This window comes from Python bivittatus, unplaced genomic scaffold (assembly GCF_059951505.1).
Source record: "Python bivittatus isolate LINGU-HERP-01145 unplaced genomic scaffold, Pbiv_v1 ctg000610_np1212, whole genome shotgun sequence".
In the NCBI taxonomy this organism is placed as follows: domain Eukaryota; kingdom Metazoa; phylum Chordata; class Lepidosauria; order Squamata; family Pythonidae; genus Python; species Python bivittatus.
In genome coordinates this window covers 19963963-19983284 of record NW_028277088.1, presented here as the reverse complement: position 1 = coordinate 19983284, position 19322 = coordinate 19963963, and the positions used below count along the sequence as shown (strand labels likewise).

Genomic DNA, 19322 nt, shown 5'->3' with positions numbered 1-19322 from the left:
TTGCCCAAGTAAATAAAAAAGGGGGCAATGGCAAACCACTTGCGCATTCTTGCTGAGAAAACTGGTCGCCGGAAATGGAGTTTGTCATGAAAATTTTATATTTTCTTCAATATTTAAGGTGGCCCGCTTTAGTTCCCACACACTATTTTCAGCTTTGCATAAAAAGATACTGATTACCTTTGCAAACATGTCAGTTCACCTGTACTGATTTGATAGGAACAAGCAAAGGAGAATCACAGTGGTGTGTGTACGCACGCACATGCACTAGCAGATGAATTTGTTCTTGCAGCTAAGCTTTTGTTTTCCTTACAGCTGCTTTGTCTGCAAAGCATAGATTAGTCCCCCTGATAATTGTGGTGCCTCCCTGACTGGAGACTTGATGTTTACTGGCCTTTTTACCCTCCCTGCAGCTTTTTATACTGTGGGGACCATATAGCCAAAGTTAAGCCTGCCATCGTGATTGTACTATAATCTTTGTTAGATGGCCTTGGCATCCCATGCAGGAAGCATACTTCCATAGCACCCTGAGATTACTCTGCCAACGTTTGGAGACAAAGTGTTACTCTGTTTTTATTTCAACTTTTTAACTAATTGGATCATTATAAAGGTGGAAATTCACAAAGGCCTTGTCTCCCCATTTCCACCCTTAAAACCCAGAGAAATGAAATTCCTTGGCTCTGCCCCTTCCTGTGATATATCACTGCATGGCTTCCTGTGTTGTTCTAGCTCACTAATTCTCAAAACTTGGCAACTTTAAGATGTGTGTGGACTTCAATTCCCACAACTCCCCAGCCAGCTATGCTGGGGAGTTGAAGTCCACACACATCTTAAAGTTGTCAAGTTTGAGAAGCTGCTGCTCCAGAGAGTAAGTTACAGTCTCAGCCTCTCAAATATTGCAGATCTGCAGGGGCGTCTGCAGAGGAGTTTCAAAGAAGGCAAAATGGTGGCCCTGACCACATGAAATCCCCCACTTTTTCACAAGTGTTGCAACTTTAATCACATCACAACGGCCATCTTGACTCCCCTGCAGATGCCCTTCAAATAGGTGTACTCAGACCATCAGAGATTTAACATGTTTATTTTAGCCTGTATTTTGGGGGGGGGGAGAACAATGTATTTCCGTAAATCAGGAATTTGCTATCAAATCACAGTAGCATGATCTCAGGATGGGATGGTGATGGTGGCTCTCATCCTTATAAAAAAGAAGCTTGGGACCTGGATGGAGTCTGTGGTTGCCCATCTCTAGAATAATGGTAGCTTGCAAAAAGATGTTGCAATCTGGCTGGGGAATTCTGGGAGTTGAAGTCCACACATCTTAAAGTTGCCGAGGTTGAGAAACACTGCCTAATACATGGGGGCTAAGTAGCCCTCCTTTCGTATATTTTGGTACTGCAATAGCATGCTGGTGCTTGCCTGTCACCTTGGTTTTCTGAGAAATGAAGGGGAGCGATGACTTTTCGATTAAGGGAAACAGATGCATTTAGAAGTATTTTTCTGGACAAAAGAGTTAATATAATCATTGTCCTAAGGATCGATCCCGATGATGGAACTCTGAATACTATTTCTTCAAATATCGATGCAATGGATTTAGCTTGTAGTTAATGTAGTCCACCACAAGATGTCGCTGTTCTTGCAAACATAAAGCAAGAGAGGCATGTTACAGAAGATCAGGGCAAAGCATTTTATTTATTGCCTTTGTTTAAGAGCCTCACACAATAAATTCTCAAGCGCTGGACAGTTCAATCAAAGTGCTGTAATGACACCCTATTAAAGTTTCAGTAAAATCAGTAACATCCTGTACAGCATAAAAACCAAACAATAACTTGCATGGGTCGATGGTCCTAACAAATGAGGATGCTGGTTAATGGCACTGTTTTCATTGCTTTCAATGGATTTGTTCCAGATCGGTGTCATAGGCTGCTCATATTCATGCCTGGAGAATGGTAAATGGGAGCCCAATTAGAAAATGATGGCTAACTTTCTTAGAAGGAATGCTGGACCCTAAAATTAACCCCAAATGGCCAGGACCATCGTAGGGTAATTTGTAGGATCCTTATGCCAAGTAGATAAGACATTCAGGTTATCCAGTTGGCAGCATGGCGTCAGAGGGAGCAACTTAACCCTCCTTCCCCTTTATGAGGCAAAATTGCCCCAGCAGCCTTGGAGAAGGTTCACGTTGGAAGCCCTGAAACTAGTATAGCGGAAGGAAGGAAAGGAAGGAAGGAAGGAAGGAAGGAAGGAAGGAAGGAAGGAAGGAAGGAAGGAAGGAAGGAAGGAAGGAAGGAAGGAAGGAAGTTCAGACCCAGCTAGGGTGTGGATGGAGGACCACAGGATGGAGGACCACAGGATGGAGGAACTGGATGGAGGACCCCAGGACATCCCAGGTTCTATAAGCTTCTGTAGTGGTCCCCGAAAGCTTTCATTGATGATGTAGTGGTCTTCATAAAGGAGAAGGCTGGGAATAACTGATTAATCCAACACTTGGTCAAGGAAGCTAATGCTGATGCATCCATAATAAAGGACAAAAAGTATTGGACATAGGTAATTCTCAAAAAATATAAAAGCTATTACTAGTATATCCCTATAATGTTAAATTGGGAATGTTTTTTCTCTAATTTCTGTTTTCTGCCGAGAAAGTGTCATTTCCACTGCCATGGCTGAGCCTTAAAAGAAGTTCTTTTAACTTCTTTTTAGAAATGTTCAAACTGTAATTATTCACTAAGTGGAACTAATTTAATGAACTTCTGCCCTTCTGTGCCTGTGATCTATAAATAATATTTAGTCTTGAGATTATGCTGACTGCAGTATTTCATGAAGTTCTTCAACAAATCTTTTAAGTTACTTAGACAAGTGACATCTCTTTATTCATTGGTACTTTAAATTGCAGCAATTACCTTATACATAATCATGCCATTCTATATTCTCTGACGCTTTTGCACCACAGATGGTTTTCTTTTCTGTCCTTCCAATTAACGTTTTATTACCTCCCAGCAAATTACCCATGCATATTCAATTTTCCTTTTTTATGGATTCTCTTAAATTATCAGGTAGAAATACTTTGCATGTCATATTACATTTGGAGCAATAAGTGTACCGATCATGATTATTTTAATTACTTTCAAGCTACCCTTCCAATAACATATTGTTTTCTACCGGCCACAGGTATGCATCCCTCAGCACTTTTCAGCATAACTATAACATCTTGCTAATGTTTCCCCATGCCCAGCCTGGACAGATTTTGAAGTAGCTCTCTAGGGTACTTCAAACTACATCGGGCTGGATGCTTTCTCAAATATAGGTTGTTTTTTGAATACAAGGGTGCCCTCTGAGAGCCCTTAAAGAATTGGCACTGGCAAAATAAAATAAATTGCCACTTCAAGCAATGGCTGGAACAAGATACCAAATGTCGTAACAGAAGAGGGAAACATTGCAAATGAGAAAAGCATGAAGAAATGAAGAAACCGATTGGTTACCCTAGCTGAAGCCTTCGCCAAGCATGTCTACCAGCTATTCTAGTTAGGGAGGATGGAATGATGGGCTACTCCACACAACAGTTCCTACTGGTTGCAAATAGGAAAAATACTTTGCTTGTGATGCTGCTAGCTCACATTCTGCATCAACTCATGGTCTGTTAACAAGCTACAACAGACTGGGTTCATTCACAGTATAAAGCTGTGAGATGAACCAGATGTTGACTCTTGTTCTGATTTACACTGACTGCTCTAAGCCAAGATATAGCTTACATGCTTTTGGTATAGTTAACTCAGCCGATTGAGTGTTATTCCATAAACCACAGTTAATCGAACCATTGCTCAGTGAGATTGTGAATCAAACCATTGTCTGATTCGTTTTCGTTTTGTTTAGCTGTTATATCCTTGGCCTGTAGGTGGAAAGAAATGTCTGGGTTTAATTCCCAGCCCAAGTGACTCAGTTACTCCCCCTTAGCTCTATTTTACCGTACACAACTATTATGAAGATTTACAAAAGAGGCATGTTCACTGCCCCAACTCCAACAACTATAGATTAAGAAACATTGATTCTGGAGTCAAGACTACGTAGCTTCCCTTTTTTGATATCTTACAGCACAACAAAGCTATCAAAAAGATGCTTCTTTTGCCTGCCTCTTCCCCAGTGTATGTTCTCATGTTTTCAATGCTACTGTTTCCAAGCAATTACTGCAAAAGCAAGGAAACTAACATTTGCAACTTCTGAATATTTGGCTTGGTTTTTGACACAGTGAATGGCGAATTCCTTCTGGGATTCCTCCTAGTGCCCAAGAGACCTTCAGTCAAATTGCCCGTCATCAAATAAACATTTCCAGTAATTGAAATTATACTAAAGAGCGTCTGTGAATTTTAGAAAAATGCAATTTACCAAAGCCATAGACTGCAGAGTCCCACTTCTATAGATAAATGCTGCACATTAATGCTGTAGCCTGCAGCTTACCTATTTTTCTACATAGGGGAAATAATCTTATTATTTATCAGCAAGAGAAGCCAATTACTGTATGTCCTGAACCAGAATTGAGAGTAGAGTCTGAGCTCTTCCTTGAACTTCAATCAGAGAACAGCTTCTTGTGAACCAACTTTCCCAAGAAGCAATGCCCCCAGAATGGGATACATTTCTGAAGGGTGGGAATTACTAGACACAGGTTAACATCCTCCAGTGAAGCAAATGGTGTTCGTTGCCCTGGAATCAGCTGAGCTGTCATTGGACCACTTATCCATGGCCCTTGGTCCCAGCTTCCTTTAGTGCAGCTGTCAGGTTTTGTGGAAACTGGACACTTCCATGTACGAACAGTCAATGTTGCTGCAGAAACTGAAGGAGATCACAACTTTTTGATGTATAGGGTAGTCTTTCTGGCCATGGGTGTGGAGATCTGTCTCTTCAGCCTCCAGATGCCTGACAGCCTGCTATAGAGACAGGGTTGCATAATGTCAAGGGATATTATTCATTCCCCCATTGCTCTGGTAAGCTATATCATTAGAGCAGCCAGATCAAGCCTTCCTTCATTGCACTTACACGATCACAAGGCTTAAGCAATAGAAAGGATAGTCAGTATGTACAGTAAAGAATACACATACCCTAAGCAAATTCCTAGACCAAGGGATAATAGCTAGGTTCCCACTTTCCATAAGCCATGGTTTAACTTTGCTGTACTGAATAAAGCATGTCTGGTTGTGTTTATTCCACACTCTACCTTAAGGCATTGTTTACAACACATAATGACTCAATTCATAGAACACACTGAGCCAAAACCAACTAACCAACCAAAGGTCACCTTACAAATCCAGTCAGTCTAGTGCTAACAGTTATTGTTTTAAAGTCTTTTGTATGTGTGTTTTTTCATATTTTATAATTCACGTTTTGAGTGACTCATTTTTGGGGGAAGGCAAGCTAGATACAAATCCTTATCTACAAAGAGAGAGAAGCAGAGCAAAAAAGAAATCACTCTAATTCTGTGATTTATTGAAATAAACTTGTACTACAGATTCTTCCCTGGAAATGCTGTGTAAGAGTTCTTGAGATAATGCACAATTAATTTATGTAAATCGACATAAGATATGATAACAATAGCCAGAGGGTTAGATGGCTTTAAGAGGAGGAGAAGAGTGTGACTTCTCATTTTCCAAGATTTTGTTACCACTGCAAAGCGTTTTAACAAAAGACCTAACAACCACTGCATACAGAAACCTTTTTGTTTCAATAGAATGAGGATTGGGACCATCAATTAATTAAGCCATGCAAATGAGAATCTTCCAGCAGACCTTAATCAGAGTCATTGGTTGCAAAAAGACTGTTTCAGTCTCTCTTCACGGTAAACAATTCATTTGCATGCCTTGATTCAGGTCATGCTTAAGAGAACTTTCTCAAGAACAGTTGATTTTGGTGATTTTTCAACACGAGAAACAACTATAATAAATCAAATATGCCCCCTACATATAGGCAATATAAAAAGTATCTTAGTTCAATTAATTTGTTAAATGTAGGATTTAAGTCATCTGACTTGTTTATAAGCAAATGAGAAAATACACTGAATGTCCCTGTCCTGTTTTAGTGGTGCTCTTCCTTCTGGGGTGCTGTAACCTGGGGCATGATTCTATAAGTACAAAAACAAAACATACCAACTCAACATCATCTTTATTTTCAAAAAAAAAAACACCTCTGAGTCCCACATACATTCAAGAGGCAGTCTTAAAAAAAACATGGCGAATGGTTGCAGGCCAATACTTTGGAAGTATGCCCAGAAATGCACACACATGTAAGCTGGGAGAGCTTTTTGGGAAGCTACAGAAGGATGAAACAACCTCACCAGCTTGCCTCCTGGCACATGGGTGTTTGGTGACTGATTATGCCCACCACGGTAGCCCCTTTCTGATGGATGCCCATAAAAATCTTCAAAATTCCACATTGCTCATCTATCCAAAACGGTTGGGGATCCTTCATCTAATAGGGCTATACAGGATTGCATTCATAATGACCTGGCTGTAAGCATAAAATGATTTGGTAGATGACATAAATATCACAATCCTTTTTATTAGCAGTATTTTCAAATAAAACCACAAAAAATTTTCCAATTCACCACCCAACATATACTTTACATCTATGAAAGCAAAGAGTCTTTGGCACTGAGACACCTCATTAAAGCAAAGCATCAACAATGTCTTTTGGCTGATGACAAAACATGACCTAATAGGACAATAAACTGATACAGAAAGTAGCAGTGTACAATTTCCAATACATTGCACAGAAAATGAAGATATTCATCCATAAATATAGCCACTTAGTAACAATTTCAAATAGACAATAATATCATATTTAGACTGTAAAGCATCAAACGCTGGGACAAAATTACTGAAGAGACTAAAAGAAGAGGGGAATACCTACACAAGCATAAGTAGTTTGAGATTCTATGTTCAACGTTCAATATTTCGGTCATTGTAGAAATTCACAGGCTATCAATACTTACTACAATGTTAAATAATTTATTTAAAAGTCCAGAAAAAAAAACATATAACCTATCTTTCCATAGACATAAAAACCAAAAGGACATTCCCTGGTTTTATAACATGAAGCCATGTTGATGTGTTTAATGATCTTTCAAATACGGCACGCTTCTAATGCCAGTGCAAAATGCCTGGCGTTGTGACAAGGTGGAACAAGTGCAGGGATCTCCCACAAGGATCTCATCAGCTATTGAGTTATGGGTCTCCACCTAGATCCACATGTAAACATTTCTCTGGAATCAAGGACAGTTGGGGATGGAATATAAGAATGAGTGGCATGTGCTAATGGAACCTTTGTACACATGATTGGGAGTGTGTTTGCAAAATGCAGCTGGGCCTGTGTAGTTCCCACTTTTCTGCTGACTATGGCAAATCAGTCAGAGAGAGACTGAATTACCAAAACTAGGTAGTGATTTTCATTACTAAATGGCTATTTGAAGCTGATTTTCCCCAAGTGCAGATCAGTTGCCTGATGCTGTATATAATATAATATAATATAATATAATATAATATAATATAATATAATATAAGTGTGTGTGTGTGATCTCTTTGATGGAATTATTATAATCCCAACTAAACAGACTGTTGTAGTTCCACAGTTGCTGCCATCTGTGGTACAGACTGATAAAAATGGGTAGATAGCAATTTTTCTCTCTCTTTCTCTCCCTGTATACAGTTCCATTAACTTCAATGGATCTGGTGTGTTTTGATTTCCCAGTTGTTTCATTACCCACCTGTTCTTGTCATTTCAGACTGACCCTGACAGAATTCCATCAAAGTTCTGTTCCATTAAGTGGCCAGAATTAAATGGAGAATTTCAGTTTCTGAAAATGACTATGCTGACATCAGTAGAATCTCTGCTCTGCCTTTCATCTCTGGGAAAAGTCAATCCAAAAAGTTATTTATTTCTCCAATTTTTGCAGACAAGTGCCTCATTTGGTTAATAGAACTCCATCAATGGTCTGAAAATGTTGCCCAAGAGGCATATCCCAATTTTTATTGGAATGCATGATATAACTTGTTCTCCCTTGCTCCATGTTGTTAAGAGAAGAAAATTTAATCAAGACTTGTTAATAATTTAATTCTAATAGTATTTTAATGAAACACGCATTAAGAATTTAAACTTCAGAGTCCAGATGATTATCTGTAAAACTTGCATCAATTAGGTACAGATGTATCTTTTTTACAAAATATATTTTGATTATAGGATAGAGTATTATTTTTGTCTGCCCATACAACATCAATATTATGAGACTGGAAAATGGGTGTGCAAAGCAGTGGTTTCTACCACTATTCCTTGGGGCGCAGTTCTTTTTCACTTTACGCTGACCTCATGAATTCCATTCTTTAATGTTACACTTAAAAGTATAACTTTATCCTTGTTACAAAATACAGGAATATTTAATTTCTGACATGATGATTGGAGGATAAGACAGGGATTGGCCAATTCTTGGAGAATTTAATATTCTGGTTTTATAAGGCCTGTTGGAATATTCTTAACATCTCTTGCCTGCTCTCAACTACTATTGTGTTAATGGGTGGAGAGGAAAAGATGCTCAAGACAAGAATGCAGAAGATTCTGCACATGTTACCTGCCCATGGGTATGAACAGATTGCAGTGGGTTGTATTTTCTGGCAATACAACACTTCACAGAAACAAACGGGATGCTACATTGTGGTTCTACAAGTAAGAAAAACAAGAACGCAATGACACAATGCAGAAGAAGGCTCACATTTGGACACAGTCCACGTATAACTCCTTGCACACTAGAAAAGCTTCAGTGATATAGGTCCAAGAACCCGACAGACAACTTTCTTCCCTTTTAGGTTGCATTAAGAAAACAAGAAATGCTTTGACAAGTATAACAGCTAAGACTGCAAGAGCTGTATGAACATTGCTTTCATCCCGAGACTGTGTTTTCTTAGCGATAGCGAACCTTCTGAGCTTTGAAAATGTTATCTAGGTAAAAAGGTAGATTACGACAACTTAAAATGGCACACGTTTTTTGTTTGTTTTTAGACCGCCATCCTTAAGTACAAAATGCTTTGTAGTTATACTTGCTCAATTGCATAATCTGACATTTGAACAACTCCAACATCACCCTGCAGAGGTACCTTTAAACCATCTCTTCAATATGTTATTACCATTTATTCATTTGCAAGCAAACCATGCCATGTAGGTCACACATCTTCTTATTGGCATTTATTTGCCTTTGCTTTAAAATGGGAAGGAGGGTTAAAACCCTCAAAAATAAATGCCTTTGCATCAATTCACAGATGAGGACAGTGTTTCTCAACCGTGGCCACTTTAAGATATGTGGACTTCAACTCCCAGAATTCCCCAGCCAGCCATGCTGGCTGGGAATTCTGGGAGTTCAAGTCCACATATCTTAAAATGGCCACGGTTGAGAAACACTGGATTAGGGTTTTCAGATCTGAGCTGAAAAATCCAGGCCACCAGTAGAGGCAGCAAAGACACGTTTCTTTTGCTGCCATCTAATGATCATCTGCACTTCTGTAGCTCTTCTGTCATAGCCTCCCCCCGCCCCCACTAAACAAAAATGAACCAGATCATTTCAGTCCCATCTCAATTTAAAATCCTTTATTACATCACTGACATTGTCTCATTAGTCAAAAACAGTTTCATTCCATCAGGTTGAAACACTTTCTTTTTAAGGAAAATGAAATTATACTTTCTATGGCTACCCTACGCTTTCTAGGGTTAGGGCAAACTCCCCAGCTGCAAGCAGAGCTTTGATTTTAATAAGTTATTGTTAATAATTTAATAATTAATAATGATTTATTACATTTATATGCCGCCCAACTCCCAGCAACTCCCAGTGATTTTAGGTAATGTTGGGACAAAATCTGCACCCGTTGATTTCTCCAACAGATTCTCTAATGAAAGGGGCTTCTGGTTTTTTTGTTAACTTCATTCCAGGGCTAATTTAAAGTATTTCTTGGTTGCACTTTGGAACTGATGAGTTGCTGATGATGTTGTTCTCCTCTTCCACATCTTGTTCTTCCTCAGGAGCCTCCCTGGCTGCCCACATTTCCCCATCTAAAAAAGCCCCATAGACAGAGGCATCCATAGGGAGATCAAAAAATTCAAGATGGCAGCTGTGACAACATGATCAAAATCCCATCTTTGTGATGCATGTAAAAAAGGGTTAGGGCTTCACTTATGTAGCTGCAGCCACTATCTTGACTTTTATGACCATCCCATCCACATGCCTCTGCCCATGGGGGAGTTGTGTCATGACGTCTTACCTTGGGATTCAGTGAAAAGGAGGAGGCTGAATATTGCTGGAGAAATAATTGTCCAGTGAAAGATAGGGCACTCTCACACACCTTGCAGTGACCTTACAAATAAATGCAAAACGCCCACACCTCATCCATGAGAATTTCACCAAATCGTTATTTTTCTTGGAAAGCTTAATTAAAAGCTATTGCTTCTCCATCAGCCTGAAGGAGAACGGTTGAAAAAAGTGCAGAACATTGTTAGTTCTAAGCCAGCATCTCCTGTGCTATCAAATCTGTGGTTTGAATGTCGTACACAAGTCCATAAAATCCTGTTTTCCAAAGACCTTTGCACAGGTTGTGCACGTGTTTTTGAAAATATTGTGAAATAAATCTCAATTCATGTGCTTGCTGATCTCAGTAAGGAACAAGAGCTGTATTGAATGGACTCTGACTCTGATCTAGCAAGACTACATTTATTTCTCTCCCAGGTTCCTTGCCAAAGAAGGTATCATGTCCATATGATGCATGACAAAATTAAAATTAAAATTTTAGTTAAGGATATGCCTAGGAAAATTCACAGGTAATAACACTGTTGTCTGAAGCACTATAAAGTGTTTTGGTCATTAACATTTCTGGAATGGCTGAGAGCTTCAGGTGGATGGGCATACAATGATGCAAACCAAGTGGGGCTGTGGCTTCTCATCCAGTGGCCCTGTTTAATTGTGGGCAGGATTAAGATTTTCCATTTTCCTTGGATTTGGGAGTGGGTTTTTTAAAAAAAAAATTAAAATGTTAAAAATATTTTAGAGCTTCTTTCGCAATTTTTATGCATCTCTTATCTCCAACTGACAGCAAACAGTGCTGCCAGTTTCAATCATAGAGGTCTGGCAGCCAGGGATTTGAGGGTAGTATGTGGCCATGGGCCACGGATTGCCCATCCCAGCTGTAAAACATGAAGCCATTGCTGCTTAATTAATGACTATATATTCAAGTAAAGTAAAAATATGGAGTTTTTGGTGCTCTACGTGCTTGGTTGTTTGCTTGCAGACGTTTCATAACCCAACTAGGTAACACCATCAGTGTGAGTCACTGACGGTTTTATTTAGTTGGGTAATGAGACATCTGCAAGCAAGCAAGCTCAGAGATCACCAAGGACTCCACAGTTCAACCCTGAACTATAAACATTCTCTTCTATTGAAAATAAAAATGACAAACTCATGATCTCAGTGCACCCTCTGGTTCTCACCCTAATTCTGTGCAGTTGTCCTCATTTCAAAAACCCTTTGTAGGCAATAAGTTCAAATTTTGGGAAGTGTCAATGGGTGGATAAGACAGAGAGAATCAGAGAAGGGAAAGTTAGAAACAAAAGAACTGTCACAAAGAAAGAAAAAGGAGTGTCAGAAAGACAGAGAGAAAGGAGCTTTTATAACCCAATTTGAGCTTCAGCATCAACCCCTTCTGGCATCGCCCTTCAATAAACTGTTGTCCCCTCCACCAAGATGGGAATGCAGGACCTTGACAGAAGAAAGTGTCCCCCCCTCCTGAAAATATACCTTGGGCTACTCTGTTAGACATTTGCCGAACTGCAGCTTGAGGATACCTCTTCCATGGAGCTGAAGAATCTGGTTATACTCCTTGGGCATGGCATGGAAACCAGGCTTTGGAAGTTGGTTGTCATAGTAGTGGTGACTTATGGGGATGCCTGCTATGTTTTTTGAGAAAGGCCAGAAACCATACAGCTTCACATTTTCACAGAGTTCCACCGCTGCACTGGTGATCATGAAGCCAGAAGACAGCCGGTAGGCTTTGACACCCTTAGTCCTCCAGAACTGAGCCAGACTTTTGAGATACCTGGGATAGAAAAATATGGCCTTCTGCTTTGCGCTGAATTCTTTCAGGGTGTGATGTACTTTGAAAGATGCTGCTGTGTTGCTCCTGAAGGAAAAGGCAGGTAGCAAAAGGAAAGCTTCTCCATAGTTCGCAATGTTTTCCAGGAAGGTGGCCTTCTGACCATTCAGTTTGTTATATCTGGTCATAAGAGCAAAGACACTGGATGTGGATAAGTGCTCAAAATGTAGGGCATCCACTTAAACAGTAGCTTAACAATGGACAGACAGGCAGTCAAGATGATTTCACAGTTTATTTAAATTTACTAATATTCAGTTTGCACACAAAGAGAAACACCTTCAAGGAAATGACTATGCAGATTTTGTTTCACAGGGAGTCCATCCCCCCCCCCCCGCTTTTGGTCCTTTGCCATATGTTCAGTCAATGCATGACATAAAAGTAGATGCAGCACTGAAGCAAAACCTTAAGGAGCGCTGAGAGACAAGAAAGCCCATTGCCACTCTTTAGCTGATGGTTTTCATTATCACAGTACTTTCCTGATCTCATAGCGATGGAGTCACTAGTGTGGGAGTCAACAGCAGAAGCTACAGGACTCCACAGCTCCATCACTTTTCCCCTTAATAACCTAAGGGGTCTCTATTTGCATTAGCCTGCCTTTTAAGAGGGGGCTTGGGACCATTAATGAACTCAGAAGCCATGGTGATGATGATAACACACCAGTAAGTTTCTGGGATGTTCAACCTAATAATTAAATACAGGTTGCAAATAATACCAGTCATACTCACTTCTGGGCTATAATGCTTGGGTTAACAGTTACAAGGTTTGTCTTATTGCCAACATCTTGACTGACACTTCCACTGGTTGGGGGAAGGTTGCACCTGGAATTTTACAAAAGGTGTTTAGAATCCACTCCAAACTTTCTCCTATTATAGCACTCAGATTTTTCTCTGGTATTAAAATATATATCATTTTTACCAAGCTTTTCCCAATTAGGCGCTGTCCAAATGTCTTGTGAGTAGAGTTCCCAGAATCCCTAGACAACTGAGTTCTGAGAATTGTAGTCTCACCACTTCTGTAGTCTCATCACTATATCCAAAGGACACCAGTTGGATTTCTAGGGCTGTTGTTCTAAATATGCCTTCTGGGAAAATAATGGAACTTATGTCTCAGCATAGGAGTATGCTGAATATATATCATATCCATAACAATTAAGTCTCAACATTAGGAATCAAAACTAACTTACAGCATTCCTTCAATAAGATGTGGTGATGACCAATTGTTTAGATGGTTTTGAAAGGGGATTAGACAAATTCATGTATCTGCTAAAAATGAATAACAGATACCATGTCATCCCTCTTGTCAGCCTTCCAAACGGAGGACAGATGGATCAGAGGTGCCTCTTCAGTGGTGAGGCTGTGTCTGTTCCTAAGTCCAATTATGCCTGCAAAAAGCTACAATGGGAAGTGCTTCAATGGACCATTTGGGGATAGAAAATTGGTGAGGAGGAAGTGACTATGTATTTATTTGATCCAAGTTGTCTTCATTCACTGCAAAGCCTCAGGATTAAGCTCACCTTCCACACATGCATAGATCTGGTGCAACTGATTTCATTACCTTGTAACAAAGCATACAGGCGATAACAGAATAACCCAACTTAACCCCTCCCTTGCTATCCCCCACTTAAAACTGACTATACCTTGAACATCTAGATTCCAGCACAATTAAGTGGTACTGAAATGCAGGGACAAACAATTTTGTATTTGCAGATGATGACCTCTACATGTTATGCATTCTTCCCCAACATGGTGACTTCACTTTCTAGCTGTGTTAGACTGCAACTCCTGCCATCCATAGCCAACATGACCACATGAGAAAGGCTGGTTCACTCACTTTCTTATTAATGGGCTGTAGTGAGTTGATTGTCATACTTAGAATTTCTCACCTAAACACAAAGTCAGATTTATCAATTTCAGCTCCACAATTGGAGCTCTTAAGGATCCCTCCGTTTCCAACAACTGCACAGTGCTTGAAAGGGAAATCCAGAGGCTGAGACTGAAAACAAGGGACAGTGTTATTTCTTGTGTGGCAGTTTAAGAAAAGTATGGACATGCATTTCTTTTAATAAAGTTTTATATTAAAATGTACTTACTGAGTGATGCAGAAGAGAGCATTACCTATATTGCTGCTAAATATGAGTCTCCTATCTTTAATCTCCAGTATTTTCCAGAGGCCAAATAATGTCTGGGTTCACACATTGCATTAAGCCAGTGTTCATTTAATCATGGTTTGTTGAAATGCCACTTTGTGCAAAGCCATAAACTTGGTCTACAATCTATAACAGCAGCGTTCATATAATATACTAAATCAAGCCCAAACTACACCAGGTTTTAACATGAAATGTGAATCCAGTCAATGAGTGGATATCTTCCTACAGCATATCTCCATAATTTCTTGCCACTTCTGCTTTCTAAGATCCAACACTATACAGCAGGGACCTCAGATACATTTATGGGCCAAAGCATGAAGCAATTTTACATTTAAGTCATTGTATTTTGCCTAATCATGTCTTTCAAGCTGACAATTGGAACCAGAAACATTCTCCAATTCTGGGGAGGTGGGACTGGATGCCACATCTGACTAGAGTGGAACAGTGGAACTTTAAAAAAGAATTTTAACTATTCTTGTTAAAACTGAACTCAAAAGATATTCTTTCTCCACCCCTTATTGGTCCTATAATGCCTTGTTTATTAGATATCTATGACCATTAAAAAATGTCAGAGCTCTTCTTACCTCTGGCAACATCCGGAATATGTCCTCTGTAATGTGGATGGTTTTTTTATTGTCCACTTCGTAAGTCATGTTGCTTCCCAGTGGGGTATTATTTTGAGAAGCAATAAAGTTATGAACAGCATCACAGCATGAAGCAAGCTCTGCCCTGAAGAAGTTTATAATAAAAATGAAAGACCGGTATAATGAATTCAGTAGAGATGGCAACATGATGATTATCACCAAATAAAACTAGCTTCTAATTCACATTGTTTATTGTTATAAACTTCTATTAACTGTCCCCAATGAGACACTCTTGAGGTAAGTTGGATTTCAATTCATGTAATTCACCAACCAGTTTGGCCAACAAAGGCTAGCTGAGGATTTTAAGTGTTGAAATCCAATGTATTTTGAAGACACCATGTTGAAAAAGATCCATCAAGAACTTTCCTGGGTTACTGAGCTTTATCAAAAAGATTTTCAAGCAATGGAATGCCAAATAAAGTTATTTTGTCATTCATTATTATGTAGGTCTATGCACTTATTTTTTTTCAAGGGATGGATCTATGAACCAATCCCTGAATACAAGTTCCAGTCTTCAACAGCCAAATACCAGGACTGACTGGAGAACAATGAGATAATGATATTGCTGTAGACTCTGTTGTGGAATTCTTAAAAGCACCTGCTTGTCCAGCTAAGGAATCTGCATGGCGGAACAAGGCTGACATAAACAAGACATAAATAGGACTTACAGTAACTTATAGCACTAATTTCACATCCCATTTTTATCAATAAGTTTACTAAAAGAAAGACTACAGCTGGATTCAGCTTATTAATAAGGCCAGGTTTTAAAAATGATCACAAAGTGCTCTTAAGCCTCCTGGGCAAAACATAGGATCTGACGGTTTTGCTATGTGGGATGCTTTTATTTATATTTGGAAAGCTTCTTGCTATTCTCAGTATTTAAGTAAATTCAACCACAATAGCAGATAAGTCCCAGAATTGTAAAAAGAACTAATTTAATATTATCTGCAGTTTTTAGACATTAAAAAAATTGTCTGCTTTTTTGCCCATGAGAATAATAGATTCTTGATCATTTTCTTTAGACGTGTCCCTTCTGTAATGGAATGGATGATACCTAACACAGCTATCTCAACTGTGCTTTTTAATTACAACTTTATAGTGCAATCCTACTCAAAATTAAGCTCAGGGGTTCAATGGGATTGTTTCCAGGAAATTATGTATTGCTCTTTTGCTCTAGCGAAAGACCTTATAAGTGTCAAAGCACTGAATTGAATAATATGAAATTTAGATGATCTAATCTGAGTGGATCCTAAATCTTTGATGAAATAATCCACTATGCTATTGTAGGATGCAGTGATGGAAAGTCAATTTGTAGAGTGATGAATCTACTCAGAAGTGCACATTGCTGAAGTACTTCAGAATTATTCCTAAGTAAGTTGAAAGAGACCTGTGCGCTGTTGGGTGCAAGTATCTGCTTTAGCCAAAGATATGAATATCAGTTTAAATGCTTCTGTGATGGATAATATTCAGAAGCAAAGCTATTCCCAGCTTAGAAAGCATTGTTGCAATATAATCAGAAATGGTCCAATATTATTTTTAAATTAGAAACTAATACAAAAAAATGTGCAGTTAATTTTATGCTTGACGTAATGAGGTAAATGCAATCAAGTGGTATTGTGTTAATACCAAGCATCAGTGGGACACAAGAGATAACACAAGGATATTTATTAAATTATTCCTTCTTCATTCCTTAAGATGAATTCATTTTTAAAGATTTTTTTATCCCACCTTTATTATCTTTATAAATAACTCAAGGTTACCTAATCCTCCTTCCTCCTCCTATTTTCCCCACAACAACAACCCTGTGAGGCGAGTTGGGCTGAGAGAGAGGGACTGGTCCAAAGTCACCCAGCCGGCTTTCAAGCCTAAGGCGGGACTAGAACAGTCTCCTACTTTCTAGCCTGGTGCCTTAAACACTAGACCAAACTGGCTCTCCTATTTATGCCATTTATGCCAGAATAAGTTCTGGCAATGTTTTGATTTTAGCACCTATAATTATACACACATTCCTCTTTGAAGATCATATTAAACAAGAAAAATTTGGACTATCCATCACCTTGGTTCAATCCCATACCTTGGAATGTGAGATCTTACTATCTAGTATTTATAAAATGTACAGATTGCATGAAAATACCTCCCTATGATGTAAAATAAATTAACAGCACAAAACAAAGACTCCTGCTTCACATAAATGGAACATATAAAGCCAATGTCAGCAGCAAAATATTTCATTGAAATAGATTCAAACCAGATTCATACTTATAAACTAAACATTATAATCAATATGTTTAAGTTGGTAGGAAAATCACAACAAAACAGCTGAGAAGGAAGCTCATTAACTCTTGAAAGAACATGTATGGGTAAAGCCCTTACTGTATTTTTTATTTATGTTAGTGTATTTGTATTCTGTTTTCTATTGCGAGATGCTTAGCGTAGCTCTGGAGACAGGTGGTGCCAAAGTCAAATCAAATCAAAATCAAATCAATACTTGTATAGGGGAATCATAGAACCCACACAAATGTCCACATCACGATACGATCAGAAATTTGAAGGCTTCCATAAAAGAGGCAACTGAAAGTCATAATGACATCCGTCACTTATTAAAATTGGAATTCTGTATCGCTGCACTTTTTGAGCAACTAAAGTTGCTCATGGCCCACTTTTTAATCCCTTATGCCGACTGGCTTAGAAAGTTGCCTGGGAGACTTCCAATTACATATACACGACTTATAGCTGTATAAAAATATTTCTTTCAAGTCAGAACCAACTCCTGGTCACTTCATGGACATATCTGGGTAGTTCTCTTGGCAGCAAAATGAAACTACTTTGCAGTTGTCTTTTTCTGGGGTGGGTTTTTTTAAAAAACAAAAAACTTCTCAATCCCAGCCTACGGTTCTGGGATTTCAGATTTAAGCATTCAAAGACTTAACAGGTTCAACCCTGCTTAGCTTAAATAAATGGATCTGGTATATGTTGTGTAGATCGGACTCCAGAAGCTACCATTGTAATTATGAAATAACATAGGAAAATATTATTTGGAAATGGTATATAATGCATATCTTTGATATTAAAGGCCAAATAATGAGGGGGCAATTGAGAAGGGGTAGAGGAAAAGGTTACTTAGTTATTTTTCCATCTTTTGTTCCTCCAGGTTTAAGCGGCTTTTTACAAGGCTATTGGAAACGTATGCATGAATCTCAACTAAGGTAAATTAGCTACGGATGATTATAACGAAATATGGTTACTTTTTACTGAAATGCTTATACAGAGCTTTTATATATGTTTATACAAATACTATGTATGCTTTTTAAAGTTTTTTTTGTTTTCTTTTTTTCATTCTTTATAACTTTCGCTAGTATTTATTTTTTTCTGTCTGTTTTTATATTCAATTAATAAAAACTTATTAAAAAATAAGCTACTTCAAAATATGTGCATACAAAAAAAATGCAGGTATTAATTACAAAGATCACTGACCAAAACAGGACATTATACCTCTATTAGCCCCATTCATTTCCAGGCCCACTTTTCTTGATTTGAGCCTACAATATTTGAAGAAATGCCTCTCCCCATATATTCTATTTACACAATATGTTTGTTTCTGGAGGACACTGGGTACAGGAATCTGGGAAAGAGGGTACCAGCAGACAACGAAATGTATGTTGTGATGTTGAAATGCAAACCCCACCCCCTACATACTTGTGATGTAAATATAAAAGGCGGAGCTTCTGCCATGATGTCATGATGCACATTTTGTCATTTTGGAGTCATTATAATTAGGAACAGATGCCTATGAATCTAGGTGCTGAAGTATAATGGGTGCAATGGGTGGTTATTGCAGTGATAATCTCTCATTTCTGGAACACCCTTTCTAGGGAGACTTGTCAAGAGCTTAGATTTTGGCACCAGGCAAAGATGTGTTTATTCTTCTAGTCCTTCCAGTCCTTTCCAATGGGGCAATTTAATGAACCTTTCCACTGTTTCAGGTTTTGCTACCTAACAAATATTTAAACCTACTTAATGGACACAATGGAAAGCCAGTTTAGTCTAGTGCAGTGATGGCGAGCCTTTTGAGCTTGGCGTGTCAACAATTCGGAAAATGCCAAACTTGACTATGCTGGTGTGTCACCTCCACCCACCGAACAAAGAGAAACAATTCTTTACATATTCATTTATTTTAAAAAAAACAGTGCAATCATGTGTGGTGCTATGCATTATAGAAAGAAATGTCAAATAATTACAGAAATGAAATAGGAGTAAAACAAACTCAGTTTCTTTGGTAACTCAAACAGGGAAAATAGATGTCGGGTGTTGGTGGACGCTGGCGTGTCACCCAAAACATCGTGGCGTGTCCCCTTTGACACGCGTGTTATAGGT

General features: G+C 38.7%; 1 protein-coding gene across 1 annotated transcript in view; it reads right to left on the bottom strand.

Moving 5' to 3' along the window:
- Positions 1 to 9412: 9412 nt before the first annotated feature.
- Positions 9413 to 19322, bottom strand: part of ST8SIA6 (ST8 alpha-N-acetyl-neuraminide alpha-2,8-sialyltransferase 6) — a 40354-nt gene continuing 30444 nt past the window's right edge. Inside the window, exons 5-8 of the mRNA XM_088150470.1 lie at positions 14889 to 15033; positions 14041 to 14150; positions 12884 to 12976; positions 9413 to 12278 (exon numbers count right to left, since the gene is read on the bottom strand). Of these exons, the coding sequence (XP_088006596.1) occupies positions 11810 to 12278; positions 12884 to 12976; positions 14041 to 14150; positions 14889 to 15033 (817 nt within the window). The 3' untranslated portion in view covers positions 9413 to 11809. The remainder of the gene's footprint in view (positions 12279 to 12883; positions 12977 to 14040; positions 14151 to 14888; positions 15034 to 19322) is intronic.